Source organism: Gekko japonicus, unplaced genomic scaffold (assembly GCF_001447785.1).
Source record: "Gekko japonicus isolate JY-2015 unplaced genomic scaffold, Gekko_japonicus_V1.1 scaffold10, whole genome shotgun sequence".
In the NCBI taxonomy this organism is placed as follows: Eukaryota; Metazoa; Chordata; class Lepidosauria; order Squamata; family Gekkonidae; genus Gekko; species Gekko japonicus.
In genome coordinates this window covers 1,316,126-1,341,027 of record NW_015167526.1, presented here as the reverse complement: position 1 = coordinate 1,341,027, position 24,902 = coordinate 1,316,126, and the positions used below count along the sequence as shown (strand labels likewise).

General features: G+C 48.5%; 1 protein-coding gene across 3 annotated transcripts in view; it reads right to left on the bottom strand.

The window, feature by feature from the left end:
• Window positions 1–24,902, bottom strand: part of CORO1C (coronin 1C) — a 124,664-nt gene that overhangs the window by 8,597 nt on the left and 91,165 nt on the right. For 2 of the 3 annotated variants that reach the window (XM_015413274.1, XM_015413273.1), the window contains exons 4-8: window positions 9,382–9,511; window positions 6,689–6,870; window positions 4,848–4,967; window positions 2,143–2,247; window positions 53–198 (exon numbers count right to left, since the gene is read on the bottom strand). In XM_015413274.1, coding sequence (XP_015268760.1) covers window positions 53–198; window positions 2,143–2,247; window positions 4,848–4,967; window positions 6,689–6,870; window positions 9,382–9,511 — 683 coding nt within the window. The remainder of the gene's footprint in view (window positions 1–52; window positions 199–2,142; window positions 2,248–4,847; window positions 4,968–6,688; window positions 6,871–9,381; window positions 9,512–24,902) is intronic. The other variant, XM_015413275.1, reaches the window with a different exon arrangement.

Here is a 24,902-nt window from a genome sequence, read left to right as displayed (position 1 = left end):
GGGGGAGCATCCGTGGGCGGTGTGGGCGGCCACCCCGGGCTCCTCTCGTTACCTGGCAATCTCACACTTGTTGACGTCCAGGCCCCTCTTAGGCATGAAACCCATCCCTCGCTGGGGCTCTTTACTGCTGAACGTGTTGAGGTAGTGCACATAGGGAGACTCGTCCGTGATCTCAAAGTAGCGGATGCTGCTGTCGCCCTGGAGGGGAAAAGGCAGACAAAACGATGAGGCCGGGGGGGGGGGCTTCCCTGAGACAGAGCACCCTGAATCTGACAGGGTGCACTAGGAAGAGGAGGAGATTGGACTCATACCCCGCCCTTCACTACCCAAAGGTGTCTCAGAGCAGCTTCCAAACTCCTTTCCCTTCCCCTCCCCACAGCAGACACCCTGCGAGGTAGGTGGGGCTGAGAGAGCTCTTTCGAGGACTGCCCTTGAGAGAACAGCTGAGAGAAGGAGAGGAGATTGGATTCATACCCCGCCCTTCACTACCCAAAGGTGTCTCAGAGCGGCTTACAAACTCCTTTCCCTCCCCCTCCCCACAACAGACACCCTGTGAGGTGGGTGGGGCTCAGAGAGCTCTGGCAGGAACTGCTCTTTTTCAAGAACAGCTGTGCCAGAGCTTGTAACGGACCCAAGGTCACAGCAGCAGGTGCATATAGAGGAGTGGGGAATCAAACCCCCTCCAGCCCCCAGAATATACCCTATGTTTTCGCCAATGACTTCAATGGCCCATAGGATATAATGGGGCTGAAATTGACATTCGGCTGGCCAAAAGACTCCGGCATCCACTCCTGCTGCCGAAATTGACATGTGGGAGTCTTTCTGCTGGCTGAAAATGATTCTGCCCGATTTGGCCGAATCCGAATCGGCCCGTCTTTTGGGTTTTTTTGGCACACCCCTACCCTGGATGCTTTAAGAACAGCAAGCTACAGTGATTTTATAACCAATACCAGAGGGACAGCACAATGTGCTGTCAAGTAGAGTTGTCAAGGCAAGAGATGGACAGAGGTGGTTTGCCCTTGCCTGCTTCTGCGTTGTGAACCTGGACTTCCTTAGTGGTCTCCCATCCCAAATACCAGCCATGGCCAACCCTGCTTAGCTTCTGAGATCTGATGAGACCAGGCTCTGGCCCGGGCGACCCAAGTCAGGTCAAATTGAGGATCTTGCAAATAAACAGTTTTGGGACTCTGCTGATGAAGCACAGAGTTTGTTCTCTTCCTTCTTGGATGGTTATCATCTCTTTTTCTGGTCTATTTATAGTGTACAACTTGTAATGTAAAACTCTCATGGTCTCTTTTTAGATCTCCAAGGGGGAAATTTGACTGGGGAAAACTCCCCCCTCCCAAACTCAAGAGGTAGAAGAAGAAGAAGAAGAAGAAGAAGAAGAAGAAGAAGAAGAAGAAGAAGAAGAAGAAGAAGAAGAAGAAGAAGAAGAAGAAGAAGAAGAAGAAGAAGAAGAAGAGGAGGAGATTGGATTTATGCCCCGCCCTTCACTTGGAGTCTCAGAGCGGCTTACAAACTCCTTTCCCTTCCCCTCCCACAAGAGACACCCTGTGAGGTGGGTGGGGCTGAGAGAACTCTGACACAAACTGCTCTTTTTCAAGGACAGCTGTGCCAGAGCTTGTGACTGACCCAAGGTCACATCAGCAGGTGCAAGTGAAAGAGTGGGGAATCAAACCCGGTTCTCCCAGATAAGAGTCTGCACACTTAACCACTACACCAAACTGGCTTGGCTTTTAAAAAAATAATAAAAGCAGGACCTGCTAGGTCACTATACTGTCATAATGTTCCACCACACCAAGAGACTAGTTCCCCGCTTCCATTTTTTAAAAAGATCTAGTCCCTTTTTGTGCTGCAGTTGTGAGGGGTAAACTCCAGAGCACCACTTACAAGCTCCAGAACGAAGAGAGAAACTTGCTTTTTTTTTTTGTTGTTCCTTCAGTGGAAGAAATGGGGGGCAGCAGGAGGCTGATGCAAAGAAGTGTGGGGGGAACCACTTTGTGGATGTTCCGCTGCCACAGTGAACGCCTCCACAGCGACCCAGAGAATCACTGTCACGCGGAAGCAGCCTTTGCAGGCCGCCTGGCCCCGATCCCCTTCTCCCAAGTAACCACTGCAAACAGCACCGCAGCCACCGCCTACCTTTCCACATAAGTAAATGATGCTGGTGTCTGGGTCATAAAAAGGCAGCAGCACCCCATTGCTGGTGTCCATTTCGTGGAGGGCGATGGGCTCATCCATACTCTTCTGAAAAGAAAAGGAGAGAATCTTAGTTTTTAGCAAATATACAGCCTGACTTAAGCTATCTAAAATCCCCTCCTGCTTCAGCAAGACAAAAGAAAAAATTATTCTCTTGAACTGATGTTGACCTTCTCAAGCAACACCGCCGAAAGCTTTACAGGCAGACCCCAAAATTCTTCAAAAAGTTAAGAAGAAGAAAAGAGATTGGATTCATACCCCGCCCAGTGGATATAAATACCCAGTGGATATAAATTGGTCGGGACATTTTAGTGCTGGATTTTAATTAACATCTTTTAAAACCAACAATAAAACTTTCTTCAAATACATTAGAAACAGGAAACCAGCCAGGGAGGCAGTGGGGCCCTTGGACGACCAAGGGGTAAAAGGAGTATTGAAGGATGATAGGGAAATGGCTGAGAAGCTAAATGCATTTTTTGCCTCCGTCTTCACTGTGGAAGATGAGAAGTGCTTGCCCACTCCAGAACCACTGATTTCAGGAGGGGTGTTGGAAGACCTGAGTCAGATTGAGGTGATGAGAGAGGAGGTCCTAAAACTGATAGACAACTTAAAAACTGAAAAATCACCAGGCCCAGATGGCATACATCCGAGAGTTCTGAAAGAACTCAAATGTGAACTTGTAGATCTCCTGACAAAGATATGTAATCTTTCCTTAAAATCTGCCTCCATTCCTGAGGATTGGAAGGTAGCTAATGTCACTCCCATCTTTAAAAAGGGTTCCAGAGGAGATCCGGGAAATTACAGGCCAGTCAGTCTGACGTCGATACCGGGTAAATTGGTGGAAACCATTATTAAGGAAAGAATTAGTAGGCACATAGATGAACAAAACCTATTGAGGCAGACTCAGCACGGTTTCTGTAAGGGAAGATCTTGTCTCACTAACCTGTTAGTGTTCTTTGAGGGGGTGAACAAACATGTGGACAAGGGGGATCCAATAGATATTATTTACCTTGACTTCCAGAAAGCTTTTGATAAAGTTCCTCATCAAAGGCTCCTAAGTAAGCTCAAAAATCATGGGATAGAAGGACAAGTCCTTTTATGGATCAAAAACTGGCTAGTTCATAGAAAACAGAGAGTGAGTGTAGGTGGGCAATTTTCTCAGTGGAGGGTGGTAAGCAGTGGGGTACCGCAGGGATCAGTACTTGGTCCACTGCTTTTTAACTTGTTCATTAATGATTTGGAGATGGGAGTAAGCAGTGAAGTGGCTAAATTTGCGGATGATACAAAGTTGTTCAGGGTGGTGAAAACCAGTGAGGATTGTGAGGCACTCCAAGGGGATCTGTCAAGGATGGGCGAGTGGGCGTCAACATGGCAAATGGGGTTCAATGTGGCCAAGTGCAAGGTGATGCACATTGGAGCCAAAAATCCTAAATATAAATACACATTGATGGGGTCTGAACTGGCAGAGACTGAGCAAGAGAGAGATCTTGGAGTTGTAGTGGATAACTCACTGAAAATGTCGAGACAGTGTGTGACTGCAATAAAGAAGGCCAATGCTATGCTGGGGATTATTAGGAAGGGTATTGAAAACAGATCAGCCAATATCATAATGCCCCTATATAAATCAATGGTGAGACCTCATTTGGAATACTGTGTGCAGTTCTGGTCACCACACCTTAAAAAGGATATTATAGCTTTGGAAAAAGTGCAGAAAAGGGCAACTCGAATGATAAAAGGGTTGGAACACTTTCCCTATGAGGAAAGGTTAAAGCGCTTAGGGCTCTTTAGCTTGGAGAAAAGACGACTGAGGGGTGACATGATCGAGGTTTATAAGATTATGCATGGGAAAGAGCAGGTAGAGAAAGAGGTACTTTTCTCCCTTTCTCACAATACAAGAACTCGTGGGCACTCCATGAAACTGCAGAGCGGTCGGGTTAGAACGGATAAAAGGACGTCCTTCTTCACCCAAAGAGTGATTAACACTTGGAATTCACTGCCACAGGAAGTGGTGGGTGCTACAAGCATGGATGGCTTCAAAAGGGAATTAGATAAGCATATGGAGCAGAGGTCCATCAGTGGCTATTAGCCACAAGGTATAGCTAGGGGCTCTGGGGCAAGTGATGCTCTGTCTTCTTGGTGCTTGGGGGGGGGGGGTCAACAGGGGGGGGGCTTCTAATGTCCTGGCCCCACTGCTGGACCTCCTGATGGCACTGGTATTTCTGGCCACTGTGTGACACAGAGTGTTGGACTGGATGGGCCTTTGGCCTGATCCAACATTGGCGTCTCTTATGTTCTTATGTTCTTAAATGTTTTTGGTTTTATTGTTTTTTATCTTGCAAGCCACCTAAGGCAGATTTCTGAAGAGGCAGCGAAAACAGGGAAACCTTCTAAAATGCATAGGGGTCAGGTTAAAAGGTAAAACTGAATCTATTGTGTAAAACGATAAAAAAATAAAAATAAAATAAAATGCATAGGGGTGGGAGAATTCATTTCCTAAGGAAATGTCTTTGGGAACATCAGCCATGGACAACCACACACACGCACACCCCAGAGGGACATCAGTGCAGGCAGGTTTGTTCACTAGTAGAATATGTGTGCGCGCACCCCCCACACACACACACGCACGCAACAGTGAAACAAGGTCTTACCGGGTTCCAGAGTGCAAGCTGCCTTTCGCTCATGCGGCTAAACCCGGTGGTGAAGACATTCCCATCAGAGAGGAAGATAGCTCTCATGGGCCGTGCTCCTTCATGTGCCTTCTCTTTCTCCTGGGGGGTGGGGGGAGGAAAAAGTTGTACATGAATTGCTAAAATTCAGCAAGAAAACTGATAATCGTAAACATTATATGCCTTTCTCCCAGCTTGGTGTAGTGTAGAGCCAGTTTGGTGTAGTGGTTAAGTGCGCGGACTCTAATCTGTGAGAACCGGGTTTGATTCCCTACTCCTCCACTTGCACCTGCTGGTGTGACTTTGGGCAAGCCATAGTGTCTGTTGTGGGGAGGGGAAGTGAAAGGAGTTTGTAAGCCACCCTGAGACTCCTTCGGGTAGTGAAGGGCGGGGGATACCGTAAATCCAATCTCTTCTTCTTCTTCTTTCCCAGTGAGGGGCGCAAAATAAGTTACATTTGTCATTTTAAGACTGCCCCATCTCATTCCTTCTGGGGTCTAGCATGAATTCGATACTCCACTGATCTAATCTAATCCCCACATCCGGATCACAAACACACATGGTCACACATGTAGCTGCCTTCTAGGGCCGGGCAGAACCAGCTCACGAACGCCAGTTCATGATGAACTTTGGCAGGGTCACGGTTCATGAACTGAAATTCACAAATTGAAGACACACCATGAATTTCCATGCATTTTAAGGCAGTTTGTGGTGGTTTGTGAAGAGCAGAAAGCAGGGGTTTAATTGACTCTGAGCCATTTAAACCCCTGCTTTCCACACACAAAAAAAGCCGAGTGGCGGGGAGCATAAGGCAGGAGTCACGAACAGCTACGAACCACTTTGGTTCGCGAACTAACCTCCTGGTTCGTATCTGTTTGTGGTTTGGCCATGAACCACGAATAGAAACAAACCGCAAAAATGAGGTCCGTGCCCATGCCTACTGCCTTCTGCTGAGTCAGACCCTTGCTCCATCAAGGTCTCTACTGCCCACTCAGACTGGCAGTGGCTCTCCAGGGTCTCAGGTCTTTCCCATCACCTCCTGCCTGGTCCTTAACTGGAGATGCTCTTGGGGATGGAACCTGGGACCTTCTGCATGCCAAGCAAGAGGCTCTTTCACTGAGCCACAGGCCCTCCCCACAGAAGAAATCACAGTGGATATGAAGCATATAGCTTGACTTTCTGGTGTGCAACATACTTAGCTTTAAGGAAAATCCGACTCTCCTGGGCAAAAACTTCCTCAGAATACCACATAAGGACATAAGAGAAGCCAGTGTTGGATCAGGCCACTGGCCCATCCAGTCCAACACTCTGTGTCTCACAGTGGCCAAAAATACCAGAGGCCATCAGGAGGTCCAGCTGTGGGGCCGGGACATTAGAAGGCCTCCCACAGTTGCCCCCCCCCAAAGTACCAAGAATACAGTGCATCACCTGTCCCAGCCTGTGAGTTCCTATCTATACCTTGTGGCTAAGAGCCACTGATGGACCTCTGCTCCATATATTTATCCAGTTCCCTCTTGAAGCCATCCATGCTTGTAACCACCACCACCACCTCCTGTGGCAGGGAATTCCATGTGTTAATCACTCCTTGGGTGAAGAAGTGCTTCCTTTTATCTGTTCTAACCTGACCGCTCAGCAATTTCATGGAGTGCCTATGAGTTCTTGTCTTGTGAAAAAGGGAGAAAAGTACCTCTTTCTCAACCTGTTCTATCCCATGTATAATCTTATAAACCTCAATCATGTCCCCCCTCAGCCGTCGTTTCTCCAAGCTAAGGAGCCCCGAGCGCTTTAACCACCTGCACGTTTGTGGTACGACATCTACTCACAGCGACAATTTCTTGTTTCCGGGGATCAATCACTCGGACTTTCTTGTCTTTGGAAGCCGTGCAGATGAGGCTGCCGTTCCGGTTCCAACTCACGTTATAAATCATGTCCTGGTGCATGTCATCCAGGTTGATCAGAGGCTCACCGGTCCCCACGTTCCAGATGATTACGGCATTGTCACAACCTGAACAAGGAGAAAAGTCAGCACGTGTGAGTGATTTACCGAGTGAATCACACTCCCTCATGTCGGTCTTCTCTAAAGAGACAAGGGAATAAGAACCTGTCTCCCCTCCAGGATATCCGAACAACCTCTTCAGTAGTGCCAACCCACAGGAAAAGGAAGCAGGGCATTCAAGTGCTTTAAGTCTTTATCCAGTGGATACACAACCCAGACAGAGGAGAATCAGGCGATCAGACCGGGGGTCTACCTGGTCCAGCCTCTTCAGCTGAACACCAGCCAGCTGTAGTCCCCCACCCCCTCCACTACAGCGCTCAGAAACTGACAACTCTGAAAGTTGAGGTACGACAATGCCAAGACCACAGCCATACAGCCCGGAAAATCTACAACTAATCTGAAAGTAAAGTTAGGACGTGACTGCCCCAAGGTGAGTTCCACGGCTGGGCTGAACCCTCGTCTCCCACTACTGCAGTGCCACTCTCACTGTGTCACACCGGGTAACTCCGGGAAGCAGTGTTCCCTCTAAGCTGAGTTAGTGTGAGCCAGCTCACAGCTTTTTAGCCTCCGGCTCACACATTTTTGCCTTTGCTCAGGAAGGAGGGCTCCAGAGCAAACTAAATGATGCAGTAGCCAAAGTGCTCACTCACAACTTTAATGCACAAAGTAGAATTTTTGCTCACAAGACTCCACAGCTTAGAGGGAACATTGCCGGGAAGCATGCGACCAAGCCAAGGCGGCAGCAGGCTTTTCCTCTCACTTTAAATCGGCTTTAAAAGGGGATTTGATATAGATTCATGGCGGATAAGTCGATTAGTGGCTCCTAGCCAAAGCAACTGAGGGGAACCTCCACATTCAGAGGCCGTCAACCTTTGAATCCCAGTGCCTGGAAGCAACACCAGGGGAAGGCCTCAGCTTCTATACTCTGTTGTTGGCCCTCCCTCCAGAGCGACTGGTTGGTCACTGTGTGAAACAGGATGCTGGACTAGATGGACTATTGGTCTGATCCAGCAGGGCTCTCCTGATGTTCTTACGTTCCATTGCCACCAGCATCTCACACAGCAGACTGGGGGCACCTAATGAAGTTGTTGGGAAAGGCATTCAGGAGAGATAAAAACACTTATTTACTCAACAAGCCATTAAATTGTGGATGGAATTGCCAGTTGATGTCGTGATAGCCATGAGCACAGACGGCTTTAAAGGGGGGGTTAGACAGAGTTGTGGCTATGTGCCATGGTGATTAAAGGGAACCCCTATTTTCAGAGGGAGTAACCCACTCTCCTAAAAGGGTATTTGCTTAGCCCCTGATTCTCGCAAAGCTGAAATCTCTCCCCAGAAGAACCAGCAATGCAAACTTTCCTTTGAGCACAAAGCAAGACTAGAGGCTCTCAGGCAACACCCCGGTTCGCCCTCCCAGGCCCGGAAAGTGTAACAGAAGACACTGCAAGAGAATCACCTGCTTTTGGGGGGGGCGGGTTGTTGTTGCTACTCTTCCAGGTCATGCTGGTTTCCAAGTACACGGGAGAGAGGAAGTTTACAGCACAGCAGAGAACAAAACAACTTCTCGAAGCCAGTGTGGTGGTGTTGTGAAGGGAAAAACTACAAGTAGGTTTGGTGCTAAAAGAACGAGTGCGCCTCACCCATGACCTCATTAGGTGATCTGAGGCAAGCCGTTCTCTCTGCCGGAACTTCCCCTTCCAGCCACATACAGAGAGGCAGTAATACTGATCCGTGTTACAAGTTGGTTTTAAGGGAGGTGGCTGTTCCGCTCCGTTCTGCTACGGTCAGGCCTCCCCTGGAGTCCTGTGTCCAGTTTTGGTCACCACATTTGAGGAAGGATGTTGACAACCTCGAGCGTGTCCAGAAGAGGGCAACCGGGATGGTGGGAGGGTTGGAATCCAAGTCTTACGAGGAGAGGCTGAAAGAGTTGGGTCTGTTTAGCCTAGGAAAGAGAAGGCCTAGAGGGGACACGATTGCAGTCTTCAAGTATTCGAAGGGATGTCATGTAGAAGATGGAGCAGATCTATTCTCTCTTGCTCCGGATTGCAAGACTAAATCTAATGGGTGGGAATGACAAGGGAGTTGTTACCGGCTAAATACCAGGAGAAACTTCCCAACTGTCAGAGTGGTTGAGCAGTGGGACAGTCTGCCTCGGGAGTTGGTGGGTGCTCCTTCACTGGAGGTTTTCAAGCGGAGGCTGCGCGACCATCTTTCAGATATGTTGTAGGGCTCTCTTTCGGCTATGCTCCTGCAGAGTGCAGGGGGGTTGGACTAGATGACCTGCAAGGTCCCTTCCAACTCTAACATTCTATGATTCTATATAATTACAGAGATTGCACGTGTGGAATACTATGACGGCTCCAAAGTGCTGTATAAACATTTATTGATGATATCACAAGATTTACACCTGAATATCCACAGATATGGAAAGCGCTCCCATTACACTGTGCCCAAGCCACCGGTTCCATGGCAAGGGAGCCAAAGCAAGATCTGTTCCCCACTCAGGGGCCCGTGGCCTACCTGCACTGAGGAGGACGTTGCGCGCCGTAGGGTGCCAGGCTACGATGCCCACTCTTTTGGAATGACCTTCTAAGACGACCACGGGGTCCGTCAGCGAGAGCGTGAGTCCGTTCTCTGGGATCTGCCACACCTGCGGACGGGAAGGGAAGAGAATTTACTCTGTGGAAGACTGTCAGTTTCAAAAAGGCAGGTGCACGCGGCTCTCCCACCTCCACTTTAGTCTCACAACCTGACCACAGCTTGGATGAGGGGCCCCCCCACCTTTCTGAGCCTGTGGGCACGTTCGGGATTCTGACACAAGGCGGTGGGTGCAGCCACAAAACAGCTGTCACGGGGGGGGGGAGCAGCCCCGTAGCTAGGGAATTTTTTGGGAGGGGGCCTGCCAGCTAATTAAATTAAAGTACAGTGCAGGGGGTAAGTTAGAGTACTTTGGGGGCAGCCCAAAGGAGGGGGCCCCAGAAGAAACACTAGGGGGCCAGGCCCCGTGGGCCCCATGTTAGCTACGGGCCACGGGAGGAGCCAACCACACAGAAGAAGCCCAAACTCAGGGGAGAAGAGGAGTAATTTTTTTTAAATTTATTTTTTATTAGTTCTCCAACAGTTACAACAAAATTCAACATTTGGAAGAGTGAAAGCAATGAGATCAAAACTGTGATTAAGCAAAATGGCAAACGGCTCAAGTAGTACATCACACCAGTCTACCACTTAAACCCTCGAGACCTGGAAGGGTAACAGAGTTATCAGAAGAAGAGTCAATTTCTGAATACTGGGTTATTCGGGAGTGTCCCATTATTCTCTAAATAGTGTCCCATTATTCTCTAAATAGCTAATGATGGGGAACCACACTGCCTGGAGCCACTTCTGGTATTTTTCTGATCGCACAGCCAATGAGTTGTATGAGGCGTGCCCATGAATAAAGCATTCCCAGATTTTCTTTTGCCAGCATGTTATTGTACGGATATTACTTTGTTTCCATCTTTGAGCAATTGTTATTTTTGCCAACGTCAATAATGTAGATAAGGTAAAAGGTAAAGGTTCCCTTGCTCAAAAGCCAGGCGAGTCCAACTCTAGGGTTGCGGTGCTCATCTCTGTTTCAAAGCCAAAGAGCCAGCGCTGTCCGAAGACGTTTCCGTGGTCATGAGGCCGGCATGACTAAACGCCAAGGCGCACGGAATGCTGTTGCCTTCCCACCGAAGTGGTCCCTATTGATCTACTTGCAATTTCTTGCTTTCGAACTGCTAGGTTGGCAGGAGCTGGAACTAGAGATGGGAGCTCACTCCGTCATGCAGCACCCGGGTCTCGAACTGCTGAACTACCGACCTTCCACAGCCTGCAGTTTAGCGTCTTAACCACTTGAGCCACCGCAGCTCCAATGTAAATACTAAAGAGTAATTTAAAAAATCAACACCGAGAAAAAGGAGGAAGGCAGATCAAAACCAACACTACGGAGGCAGCTGCTGCTGAAACAGTGTTATTTTAATCTGCAAGCCAATCACAAGCCCTGCTGAGCAAGAGGCTCCGTTGACTCCACCCACTTTCTAAAAACACTTGGTGGGCGCCAGAGCCAAGATCTTTATTAGGATTGTTATTTATTTACAATGTTTTTTTCGATTACTTTAAAAACAAAAAACAAAAAGGCCTTCCAAATTGACAGCGGGTGTGTGTCCTCTAGTGGTTAGAGGATCAGACCGGGATCTGGGGTTTGAATCCCCACACTGCCACGGAAGCCCCCCAGCTGACCCTGGGCCCATCACCATCTCGCAGACTCACCTACCTCTCAAGGGGTCTCAATTAGGAAGAAAAGTGGGACAAACAGAAAAAGCATAATAAAATAATAAGCATATAAAGGTAAAGGTTTCGCTCAAAAGCCAGTCGAATCCGACTCTAGGGATGCAGTGCTCATCTCTGTTTCCAAGCCAAAGAGCCAGCACTGTCCAAAGACTTCTCCGTGGTCATAGTGGCCGGCATGACTAGACGCCGAGGTGCACAGAACGCTGTTACCTTCCCACCGAAGCGGTACCTATTTATCTTCTTGCAGTTTCTTGCTTTCGAACTGCTAGGTTGGCAGGAGCTGCGGGCAGAGATGGGAGCTCACTCTGTCACGCGACACTCGGGTCTCGAACTGCCGAACTACAGACCTTCTGGTCCGCAGCTCAGCGTCTTAACCTCTGAGCCACCGTGTTAGCTGTATACAATACAAACCGCCCCTAAATATTAAAATGGCAAGAGCTAAAACGAAAGCACCCAAAAAAATCCAGAAAGGTCAATCATAACGAACAGAAGATGAGCAAGAGAGTGACGGTACTTCTAAGAACAGACAGCTTAATGAAGAGGCGTCTCCTGGGAATCTACCTCTGACCCATGACTGGTCAACTGTGCCTCTTGGACCAAAGCTGGCCTACGTAAGGTTAGAAAAAGCTGAGGAAGCTCAATTATTCCCCAGCAGGTGGCAGCACAACCATCATCCGCTTCCGCTAACTAGCCTATCCGTCAGTCACAGCAGAATTTACCCACGACCTGGAAATGCAAGCCGGTGCAACCGGACCATCTAAGGTAATTAGAGGCAACGGATGTCAACATCCACCTCCGTTTTCTCACACCGACCTTGCAACGAAGTCGGAGCCACTGGCTTGGATCCTGCCTACAGGTGGCGGCTGGAGACCACTCAGAACTACAGCTGGTTGCCAGGTTACAGAGATCAATTCTGTTAAGTACTGGGTTCTGGACGCATTACAGTAAGACAGCTCTACTTTATTAAGTGATTTTGGGAACACTACAAGGCAAACTCCAGGACAGCTGCCCTGTTTTTAAGCATGCAATCACCACACCCCAAACACACCCCACTCCCAGCAATAGGTTATTTACATCACACTTTAGTTTATTTATGGAGCTGCGGTGGCTCAAGTGGTTAAGACGCTGAACTGCAGGCTGTGGAAGGTCAGTAGCTCAGCAGTTCGAGACCCGGGTGCCGCATGATGGAGTGAGCTCCCATCTCTAGTTCCAGCTCCTGCCAACCTAGCCGTTCGAAAGCAAGAAATTGCAAGTAGATAAATAGGTACCACTTCGGTGGGAAGGTAACAGCGTTCTGTGCGCCTTGGTGTTTAGTCATGCCGGCCACATGACCACGGAAACGTCTTCCGACAGCGCTGGCTCTTCGGCTTTGAAACGGAGATGAGCACCGCAACCCTAGAGTCGGATTCAACTGGCTTTCGAGCAAGGGAACCTTTACCTTTACCTTAGTTTATTTAAAGTTTAGCAGCCCATAGGCCATACACCGTTTATAAAAAAATTAGGAATTTAAAAGAACAGTAAAACAGAAAATTGCCACATCCACGATGCAATGTTGGCAGACGCTGCTAAGAAGTAGTCTTAATCTTGATGCATCAGGAAAAGATGGAATATTTCGACAGCCGTTTTCTTAAGAATCTTTCTCTTGCTGTTGCATGGTTTGGACAATAGAAGAAAACATGACACAGCAAGTCAAGTTCTATCAAAGGACAGTCACAATAGCGCTGGTCCAGAGGGGTCTTGAGAAAACGGTCCTTCATCTGGGCTGTCGGAAATGCATTGCAGCGTGCAATTATGTAGGACCGCCTCGACTTTGGAATGATCAACATGTTTAAGTAGAGAGGCAGGTCAAATTTAGTGGAATATTTAATTCCTAGATGAAGTGGGGAGCTTTATCACACTGTTTCTCTATTGGTCTACTCCAGGATCCTAGTAAGCAGGGGTCATTTCCTGCAGGAGCGCACAGGAGAGGAGCTCCGGCAGTAAAGAGCCCAGGGGGTGAGCACATGCAACAAGCCCCACCCCCTGCTCCCAGCAGCCCTCAGTCAGAGCAAGAAGCAGCCAGGTAAGTTGCAGAGCCCCCCTCCTGGCCCCCCGGTCCAAAACAGTCCAGTGGCACCTTTAAGACCAAGTTTTATTCAGGTACAAGCTCTCCCTCCTCTGCGAGGACAGATCTCCACGTTCCCCCCCCCCCAATAGCTAGCAATCCAAAACAGTCCAGTGGAGCCAGAGTGGTGGGTGTTGCCTTCTGACACACTTCCGGTGATGTCAGGGTGTGTGGCATATGCAAATAAGTTATGCTAATAAGCTCCTGCACCTCTTTTTCTACGAAATGACCCCCGCTAGTAAGCTATTGTTCAGGGGGAAAACAAGCGCAACCAGATCCAGGTACTAGTTCAGCGAGGACTCTGGCTCAATACACGACAAATTCCCCTAGAGAAAACAGCTGCTTTGAATGGTGGACTTTACGGCATTGTACCCCACTGAGGTTCCTCCTGAAACCCTGCCTTTCCCAGGCTCCGCCCCCAAAATCTCCAGGAATTTCCAAAGCCAGAGCTGGCAACCCTAGATTCCACGGATCCATCCTATGAATAGTGGTGCTTTCCTCCATCTGAGGAGCCTTCCCTGTCACGCCTGTTGCAACAGAGGATGCCTTGTGCTGGGAGGAGCCAGTGAGCCAGCATTACGGGAACAGATCTGCGGGATCCAATTTGAAGTATCTACGCTCAAAGCAAAGCAGGAAATTTGAGACCAGCACCCAGTTGGCTGCCAAAGCTCAAGGGGCTGCAGTGGTCCAGTAAAAAGACCAAGGACCCACTTCACAATAAGCAAGGCTGCAAAATAGTCACAGACTGCTCAACATTGGACGACGGTGTCTCCTTGAAATTGGAAATGTTTCTCCTTGCTCTGCTTGTAAGGGAACCTTAAAGTACTCAACACATGCTACTACTAGTCTAAGAGGCAGCATCAGATATCTATTTTACCCTGTGTTTTATTATTAATATATGATCAGCCATTCATGCCATTGCTTCTGTGCTTCCAAAGTGAAAATTCAAGCAAACGAAAAGGACATCAGCACAATGTGGCAAGGGACTGTTAGGAGAAATGCTGAACTGCCTAGTTCAGTGTCGAGTCGTTTGCACAGATGCTACCACTTCAAGGATCGACCAGAAAGGATTCCGGCAATCAGGACTGTTTTGTGCAATCCAGATGAGCTTTGAAATAGAGCCAGCTCGGACTTTGGTGGGCAGACGGCACTGTTTCTCACTAGGCAAGCACAGAAATGCCCTGGCTGTTTTCAACCAGCCAGCATTCCCTACTGAGGTATCTGGAGACCAACCCAGTTTAATTCCATGCAACAAAAAGAGGGCCGTGGCTCAGTGGCAGAGCATCTGCTTGGCACGCAGGAGATCCCAGGTTCAATCCCCAGCACCTCCAGCTAAAAGGACCAGGCGGGAGGTGATGGGAAAGACCTCCGCCTGAGACCCTGGAGAGCCTCTGTCAGTCTAAGGAAGAAGCTGTGGCTCAGTGGCAGAGCATCTGCTTGGCACGCAGAAGGTCCCAGGTTCAATCTCCAGCACCTCCAGCTAAAAGGACCAGACAGTAGGTAATGGGAAAGACCTCCACCTGAGACCCGGGAGAGCCTCTGTCAATCTAAGGAAGAAGCTGTGGCTCAGTGGGAGAGCCTCTGCTCGGCACACAGAAGGTCCCAGGTTCAATCTCCAGCACCTCCAGCTAAAAGGACCAGACAGTAGGTAATGGGAAAGACCGCCGCCTGAGACCCTGGAGAGCGGCTGCCAGTGTGAGCAGACAATACTGACCTCGATGGACCAGTGGTCTGACTGGGTATAAGGCAGCTTCGTATATCCACATGTACAACCCATTCCCTGGGCAAGGCAAAAGGGTGATATTCACAAGCCATCGCCCACAGATCCACACCATGAGCTTCCTGCTCTAAAGTAACACCTGATGCTGCGATTGGCCCGTTGAACTCAGGAGTGCTTACACCGACTGGCATGAAGGTCCTGCCCCCTCTCTTAAGGGCTGAACCTTGTGGACCTTATGCATGCCAAGCAAGTGCTCTCCCCGTGGGTCACAACTCCTCCAGCCGTGCGCCGTCTCTGGCCGCCTGGAAGCCAGGATGATGCAAAAAGGGGAAAGAGCCAGCTGTTTAAATGCAGGCACCCACCAAGGCTTGGAGCCAGGAGCCCCTTCAGATTAAAACCAAGTTACCTTGTACACTGAACTAGCCGTCCTGCACTGCCTTTCATAAAATCTCCCACCCCCTCGGTGCTCTATGCGGCTTTATCAGCTCAAGAGTGACCGAATTCAGAACAGCCATATGGCCCACGACAGACGGAGAGAAAGTCCAAGGCTTTAACTGCGGGAGCAGAGACACTTAATTGGATTAGAGAGGGAGAGGGGGGCAGGCATCACAGGGAAGTGCTCCCCCCAGGTAATAGGAGGGAGGAGGTTACGCCACGGGGGTCATATACATTTCAGGGAAGGGATCTTCGCAGGGTCACGAAGGAGCAGAGATCAGACAAGACGGCAGCTCTGATATAATCCTTTCACACAGAGTCAAAGAAAGGACGGCAGCGGGGGTCTCCAAAGTACAGACCCCGGGGGTCAGGATGGGGGACAGCGCAAATCCTATAGGGTTTGGGGGGGGAGAAGGAGGAGAAGGAGAAGGGGAAGGAGGAGGAGAAGAACAAGAGGAAGAAGGAGAAGGAGGAGAAGAGGAGGAGGAGGAGGAGAGGAAGGAGAAGGAGGAGAAGGAGAAGAGGAGGAGGAGGAGGAGGAGGAGAAGGAGAAGAGGAGGAGGAGGAGGAGGAGAAGAAGAAGAAAAGGAGAAGAGGAGAAGGAGGAGGAGAAGAAGGAGAAGGAGGAGAAGAAGAAGAGGAGAAGAAGAGGAGGAGGCGAAGAGGAGGAGGAGGAGGAAGGAGGAGAAGAAGAGGAGAAGGAGGAGGAGGAGGAGGAGGAGGAGGAGGAGAGGAGGCAGAGAAGGAGGCGATTGGATTTATACCCCATGGCCCTTCACTACCCAAGGGAGTCTCAGAGCGGCTTACAAATTCCTTTCCCTTCCCCTCCCCACAACAGACACCCGGCGAGAGAGGCAGGGCTGAGAGAGCTCTGACAGAAACTGCTCTTTTTCAAGAACATCTCTGACGGAACTATGGCTTGCCCAAGGTCATAAAGCAGGTGCAAGTGGAGGAGTGGGGAATCAAACCCGGTTCTCCCAGATTAGAGTCCGCGCACTTAACCATTACACCAAACTGGCAAACCACGTTCAGAGGTGGTTTGCCATGGCCTGCCTTGATGGACCAGGGGTATGATTCAGTATAAGGCAGCTTTATATATCCACATGTCCAACCCATTCCTCTAACAGAACAAATTTAGAGTCCAGTGGGGCACCTTTAAGACCAACAAAGGTTTATTCAAGGTATGAGCTTTCGTGTGCAAAGCACACTTTTTCAAACAAGGTGGAATGGGAGGTGAGGATCAAATTTATAGACGGGCTGAACAGCAAATTAACATGTAACATGATGAAGATGTTTTAAGCTAGGCAAAAACAGAACTAAATAACAAGCTAAGGTTATAAGGTCAACAGTTGTAAAGCAATAAATATGTCAAGATAAATTTGAGACTCTCCATTCACTCTCAGAGTGTGTTGTTGTTGTTGTTGTTCAGTCGCACAGTCGAGTCCGACTCTTCGCGACCCCATGGACTAGATCCCGCTAGGCCCTCCTGTCTTCCGTTGTCCTCTGAAGTTTGCTCAGTTTCATGTTCGTTGCATCGATGACACTAACCATCTCATCCTTTGCCGTCCCCGTCTTCTTTGACCTTCAATCTTTCCCAGCATCAGGGTCTTCTCCAGTGAGTGCTCCCTTCTCATTTGGTGGCCAAAGTATTTGAGCTTCAGTTTCATTATCTGGCCTTCCAGGGAACAGTCAGGGTTGATTTCTTTGAGGATTGACTGATTTGTTCTTCTTGCAGTCCAAGGGACTCTCAAGAGTCTTCTCCAGCAACATAGTTCAAAAGAATCTATTCTTCGGCGCTCGGCCTTCCTTATAGTCCAACTCTCGCAGCCATACATGACTACTGGGAATACCATTGCTTGGACCATGCGTATTTTTGTTGGCAGGGTGATGTCTCTACTTTTTATCATGCTGTTTAGGTTCGCCATCGCTTTCCTCCCAAGGAGCAGGCGTCTTTTAATTTCATGGCTGCAGTCACAGTCTGCGGTGATCTGGGATCCCAGGAACGTGAAGTCTGTCACTACTTCCACAGCTTCCCCTTCTATTTGCCAAGGAGTGATGGGGCCGGATGCCATGATCTTAGTTTTTTTGATGTTGAGCTTCAAGCCCACTTTTGCGCTCTCCTCTTTTACTCTGAGCAAGAGGCTCTTTAGATCCTTTTCACTTTCAGCCATTAGAGTGGTATCATCTGCATATCTGAGGTTGTTGATCTTTTCCCCAGCAATCTTAATTCCCGCTTGTGATTCATCCAGGCCAGCATTTCGCATGATGTACTCTGCATATATATTAAATAAGCAAGGTGACAGTATACATCCTTGTCGTACTCCTTTTCCTATGCTGAACCAATCAGTTGTTCCGTATCCGGTTCTAACTGTCGCTTCTTGGCCCTTATACAGGTTTCTCAAGAGACATGTGAGGTGGTCTGGTACTCCCATCTCTTTAAGGACCTGCCATAGTTTGTTGTGATCCACACAGTCAAAGGCTTTAGCATAGTCAATGAAGCAGAAGTAGATATTTTTCTGGTACTCTCTTGCTTTCTCCATAATCCAGCGAATGTTGGCAATATGATCTCTCGTTCCTCTACCTCTTCGAAACCCAGCTTGTACTTCTGGTAGTTCTCTATCCACGTACTGTTGAAGCCTAGCTTGTAGGATCTTGAGCATGACCTTGCTAGCGTGTGATATGAGTGCAATTGTGCGATAGTTTGAACATTCCTTGGCATTGCCCTTCTTTGGGATTGGAATGTATACTGATCTTTTCCAATCCTGTGGCCACTGTTGCGTTTTCCAAATTTGCTGGCAAATGGAGTGCAGCACTTTAACAGCATCATCTTCTAAGACTTTGAATAGCTCAGCTGGAATACCATCACCTCCACTAGCTTTGTTGTTAGCAATGCTTTCTAAGGCCCATTTAACTTCACATTCCAGGATGTCTGGCTCAAGGTCAGTGATTATACCGTCGTGTTTGTCAAGGACATTGAGGTCTTTCTTGTATAGTTCTTCTGTGTATTCTTGCCATCTTTTCCTAATCTCTTCTGCTTCTGTTAGGTCCCTACCGTTTTTGTCCTTTATCATGGCCAGCTTTGCATGGAACGCTCCCTTGATTTCTCCAATTTTCTTGAAGAGATCTCTAGTCCTTCCCATTCTATTGTTTTCTTCTATTACTTTGCACTGTTCATTCAGGAAGGCCTCCTTATCTCTCCTTGCTGTTCTCTGGAAATCTGCATTCAGTTGGGTAAATCTTTCCTTTTCGCCTTTGCCTTTCGCTTTCCTTCTTTCCTCTGCTATTTGTAAAGCCTCATCAGAAAGCCACTTTGCTTTCTTACATTTCTTTTTCTTTGGGATGGTGGTGATTGCTGCCTCCTGTACGATGTCACGAACCTCTGTCCATAGTTCTTCAGGCACTCTATCTATCAAATCCAGACCCTTGAATCTATTCTTCACCTCTACTGTATATTCATCAGGGATGCGATCTAGGTCAAACCTGAATGGCCTCGTGGTTTTCCCAATTTTCTTCAGTTTAAGTCTGAATTTTGCAATGAGTAGCTCATGATCTGAACCACAGTCAGCTCCAGGTCTTGTTTTTACTGACTGGATAGAGCTTCTCCATCTTTGACTGCAAATTATATAGTCAATCTGATTTCGGTGTTGCCCATCTGGTGATGTCCATGTGTAGAGTCGCCTCTTAGGTTGTTGGAAAAGGGTGTTCGCTATGACCAGTGTGTTCTCTTGACAAAACTCTGTTAACCTTTGCCCTGCTTCATTTTGCTTTCCAAGGCCAAACTTGTCTGTTATTCCGGTTACCTTTTGACTTCCTACTTTAGCATTCCAGTCCCCTATGATGATGAGGACATCATTTTTTGCTGTTAGTTCTATAAGGTGTTGTAGGTCTTCATAGAACTGGTCCACTTCAGCCTCTTCTGCATCAGTGGTTGGGGCATAGACTTGGATTACTGTGATGTTGAATGGTTTGCCTTGGAATCGGACCGAAATCATTCTGTCATTTTTGAGATTGTATCCCAGTACTGCCCCCTGCACTCTCTTGTTGACTATAAAGGCCACACCATTTTTTCTACGAGATTTCTAGCCACAGTAGTAGATATAATGGTCTTCTGAGTTAAATTCGCCCATTCCTGTCCACTTAAGTTCACTGATTCCTAAGATATCGATGTTCAGTCTTGCCATCTCATTTTTGACCACGTCAAGCTTACCTTGATTCATAGATCTTACATTCCAGGTTCCTATGTAGTATTATTCTTTGCAGCATCGGACTTTCCTTTCACCATCAGACACATCCACAACTGAGCGTCCTTTCGGCTTTGGCCCAGCCGCCTCACTCTTTCTGGGGTTACTTGTACTTGCCCTCTGCTCTTCCTCAGTAGCATATTGGACACCTTCCGACCTGAGAGGTCACAACAGCATTTTTACTTTCTCTTTCGAGGTGGAAGCAGTGTATGTCAGCCAAACGGTCCTATATTCCTTGTATAACATTCAATATTCTAATACGCTATTCTGAAAAAGAAATACACTAAAATACAGAGGATGTATAGTCCCCCTGTATGAGAATACATGTGAGGACTGAATGAGTTAGCATATGTAATGAGATAAGAAACCAATATCCCTGTTGAGTCCTGGGGAGAACTTTGTTCCAAGTGTTGTAATAACTTGTAATTCAGCAATTTCCCTTTCCATTCTGTTCCAGAAGTTCCTTTGTAATAAAAACCTTGAGGTCACCCATTGAATGTCTTGGAAGGTTGAAATGTTCCTCTAATGTCATAGCAACTATGAGTAGAAACCCTGGACTTTCTGGGTATTCTCTGATCCATGTACTAACTAGGGCAGAAGAAGAGGAAGAAGAGGAGGAGGAGGAGGAGGAGATTGGATTTATACCTCGCCCTTCACTACCCAAAGGAGTCTCAGAGCAGCTTACAAACTCCTTTCCCTTCCCCTCCCCACAACAGACACCCTGTGAGGTCGGTGGGACTGAGAGAGCTCTGAGAGAAACCGGCTCTTTTTCAAGGATAGCTCTTGCCCAAGGTCACACCAGCAGCTGCATGTGGTGGGGAATCAAACCCGGTTCACCCAGATTAGAGTCCGTGCACTTAGCCACTACACCAAACTTAGCTTCTGACAAGATCGGGCTACCCTGGACCATCCAGGTACTCCAGGGCACGGTCCACTTTTATTCCCTCGGAAGGTCTGGTCCCTGGCCTCATCGGCCCCACAACTCTCCCTACCTGCAACACTGCAGTAAGCCAAGCCCTTAACATTCAGCCTCATGACGCGTTTAGGATAATGCAAAACGCTGCACACTATTTCGTGTTACTTTGGTTGGTCCCAAAAACCAATCATTATAGGCTTTTTTATTTTGGCCAGCCTGGTTGTAGCTCTTATCTATCACAGAGCTCTTTTGCTCCAGCAGGCCATGAGTGGTCCACCTCTAGTGTCAGGAAGATGGCACGGCAGACCAGGTTCCCCCATTCCTACCTATGCGCCCCAAAGTCAACAGGCTGCATGGTGACACAGGCTCCCTAGCGCCAGTACAAATGTCTCCAGTGAACACCTGGAAGGCCATAGCTCAGGGAACTCAAGAGGCATTTCCGGAATGGAGTTGAAGTTCGGATGACTGGGGAGATGACTATCAGAAAGAACAAACACTGCTTCGCGTGTGAAGATCTGTGCATACTTTTGCCCCAAGAATGTGCGCTGTGAACCTGATGCATAGACTAACTCACCATGTCTGAAACTGCAACAGACACTCCTATGGCCTTGATGTTTTAACACTAATATTTCTAACTTTCGTCAGGTATGTATACCGTGTCACACCTAACATACCCTCAGGACTGGTTTAAGAAAATATTTTAATCGAGCATGGCCATCAATGAACCTTACCAAATTAATTTAAAAATCCAGCCTAGGAGAGCCGTGGAACACCAGAACTCCAGAAGTGGGCAACCAGGATGGTGAGAGGGTTGGAATCCAAGTCTTATGAGGAAAGGCTGAAAGAGTTGGGTCTGTTTAGCCTGGGAAAGAGAAGGCTTAGAGGGGACAGGATTGCAGTCTTCAAATATTAGAAGGACTGTCATGCAGAAGATGGAGCAGATCTATTCTCTCTTGCTCCGGATTGCAAGACTAGATCTAATGGGTGGAAATTAGAAGGGAGTTGTTACTGGCTAAATATCAGGAGAAACTTCCAAACTGTCAGAGTGGTTGAGCAGTGGAACAGTCTGCCTCGGGAGGGGGTGGAGGCTCCTTCGCTGGACGTTTTCAAGCGGAGGCTGGACGACCATCGTTCGGGTATGTTGTAGGTATGTAGAGCTATCTTTCAACTATGCAAGTGCAGGGGGTTGGACTAGATGACCTGCAAGGTCCCTTCCAACTCTAACATTCTATGATTCTATGAAAAGGATAACAAAACAATACCACAGACCACTTAGAATGAACACTGAACCAGACCACCGCCTACGCAGACTGGCAGTGGCCCTCCAGGGTCTCAGGCGGAGGTCTTTCACATCACCTACCCTCTGACCCTTTTAGCTAGACATGCCAGGGACTGAACCGGGGACCCTTCTACATGCCAAGCTGTTCCTCTCCCACTCAGCTGCAACCGGCGTGGCAAGCAGCCTGCTTCAGTTTCCTCCAGATGCCTGCTGCCGGAATCAAAACTCTTCATCCATGGTATCAAAGGCACTCGCTGCGGTTTGGAAGGCTGAAATATACTGGGTTCAGACGTGTTGTTGAGTGATTAGCTCATAGTTTATTAGTGGTTTCAGCTCAAACTAAGGACAACTCTAGCAGGGTCGGAGCCCTGCTTATAAGCCCGTAAAACGCCACGCCCATCACACACCCACTCCCAGCAATAGGCTATTTACAGAGGCACTCTTGGGTGATCGGTCCATCCCAGGATCCCAGTAGTCCATTGTTCTGTGCCCCCCAAGCTGGGGCTGACGAGATTAGGCTCAGTACACCACAAAGGCCGTGGAGTCAGCGTGGCAAGCTGCCTAGGGTGAGGGTAGATTTACATGGATAGTGAACAAAGGTGCAACTGTTTGGAAAGTCCTGCTCCTGCAAACTGCTCCCCTCATCTCAGACAGAGAAAGGACTCAAAGCGGGGGAACTCCCCATACGTAGAAATCTATTAAGGCAGAGGACATTCTCTTGAGTACCTGTGACCCAACCTGTTTGGGCATTAAGTTTAAACTGTGCTCAGAAATCAACTGGCAGCTACCGGTAATACTGTTGCTTTACCACTGGCGTTATTTATTTATTCATTCGTTCGTTCGATTTATACCCTGCCCTCCCCGCAAACGGGCTCAGGGCGGCTTACAACAGTGGCCCAATTGCCAATAAAACCAATAAAACAATATACATCATTTCACTATAAGTTAAAACATAAAATCATAAGGTGCTATTCAGTTCTACAATTCGTTGCTTGCGATGGCGTATTAAGATGTCTCCGACAACTAGATTCCAGCTCAATGTCATTCCGAGTCGCTCGGTGTAGCGGGCCAGATGTTAAAACTGAAGGCCGGGCTCGTTGATGGTGGTGGTGGGGGCGGCTCTTAATTGAAAGCCTGGTGAAGAGCTCCGTCTTGAAGGCCCTGCGGAATTGTAAGAGATCCCGCAGGACCCTGATCTTCTCCGGGAGCTCATTCCACCAGTAAGGAGCCGCCACTGAGAAGGCCCTGGCCCTCGTCACGGCAAGCTTGGCCTCCTTGGGGCCCGGAAGGGTCAAGCGATTCTGTGACCCCGACCTCAGTGCTCTCTGGGGTATATGTGGGGAAAGGTGGTCCCTCAGGTATGTCGGACCCTGGCCATATAGGGCTTTAAAGGTAAGCAGCAGCACCTTGAAACTGATTCGGTAAGCTATTGGCAGCCAGTGCAGGGCCTTCAACACAGGCTGGATGTGCTCCCATCTAGGTAAGCCCATCAGCAGCCTGGCCGCGGCGTTCTGCACTAGCTGCAGCTTCTGAATTTGCAACAAGGGCAGCCCCATGTAGAGAGTGTTGCAGTAGTCTAGTCTCGAGGTGACCGTCGCATGGATCGCTGTGGCCAGGTTGTTGCGATCGAGGAAGGGAACCAACTGCCTAATCAGCCGAAGATGGTAAAAGGCCGACTTGGCAGTGGCTGCTACCTGGGCCTCCACTGTTAAGGAGGTGTCCAGGAGCATACCCAGACTCCTAACCTCCGGCGTTATATGCTCCCTTGGGCCCGTTCCTGTAATTTACCAATTTTTGGAAACCGGTAATTTACCAGTTTTTGGAAATGAAGCTTCCTTCCAAACATCTTTGGCTGATTAGGCAGCTGGTTCACTTCCTCAAATGCAACAACTTGGCAACAGTGATCCATGCGGTGGTCGCCTCAAGATTAGACTGCTGTAATGCTCCCTACATGGGGCTGCCCTTGTCCCAAATCCGGAAGCTGCAGCTAGTGCAAAATGCTATGGCCAGGCTGTTGATGGGTCTCTCTGCACAGGAGCACATTTAGCCTGTACTGAAAGCATTGCACTGGCTGCTGATAGCAAACCAGATTCGCTTCAAGGTGCTGTTTTTGACCTTTAAAGCCCTTTATGGTCAGGGTCTGGCATACCTAAGGGATTACCTTTCCCCACAGGTTCCCCAGAGAGCACTGTGTTCAGGGTCCCAAAGATGCCAGGCTGGCTGTAACCAGGGCCAGGGCCTTCTCAGTGGCAGCTCCTCTCTGGTGGAATGAGCTCCCGGAAGAGCTCAGGGCCCTGCAGGACCTTTTACAGTTCTGCAGGGCCTGCAAGACGGAGCTCTTCCACCAGGCTTTCGATTAAGGAGCCGCACCAAACATCTGAGGAGTGACCCTGTGCCCTGGTCATACCCCCTACAGCCTGTGCCCGCCGCACAAATAAGCTGAACAAACTGAGTTGGTGTGAGAATACCATCATGATTGTTATCATCACTTAAGTAACACTGTTAATTTGAAACCTACTGTCCTCGCACTTTATTAGATCATCGCTCCAGCACTTTACGATAATTGACAAATGAATTGTTTATGGTTGTTTCATGACTGGTTTTAATTGTATTTATATACGGAATTCTACGTAAGCCACCCTGAGCCTGCCTTGGCAGGGAGGGCGGGGTATAAATTGAATAAACAAATAAATAAATACAGTCTCCAAAAGCACACCCCACACAAAGTCCATTACAGTAGACCAGACTGGAGCATACCAAGCCACATTTGCCCTTTTCCAGGAGTGGCCACAGCTAGCCTAGAAGCACCCTTGGCCATCAATGTTCCCTCTAAGCTGAGTTAGTGTGAGCCAGCTCACAGTTTTTTAGCCTCCGGCTCACACATTTTTGTCTTGGCTCAGGAAGGAGCAAAGTAATTTGTGCAGCAGGCAAATCGCTCACTCACAACTTTAATGCCAGTCGCTTACCAAGTAGGATTTTTGCTCACAAGACTCCACAGCTTAGAGGGAGCCTTGCTGGCCATGGCTGGTTCAGCA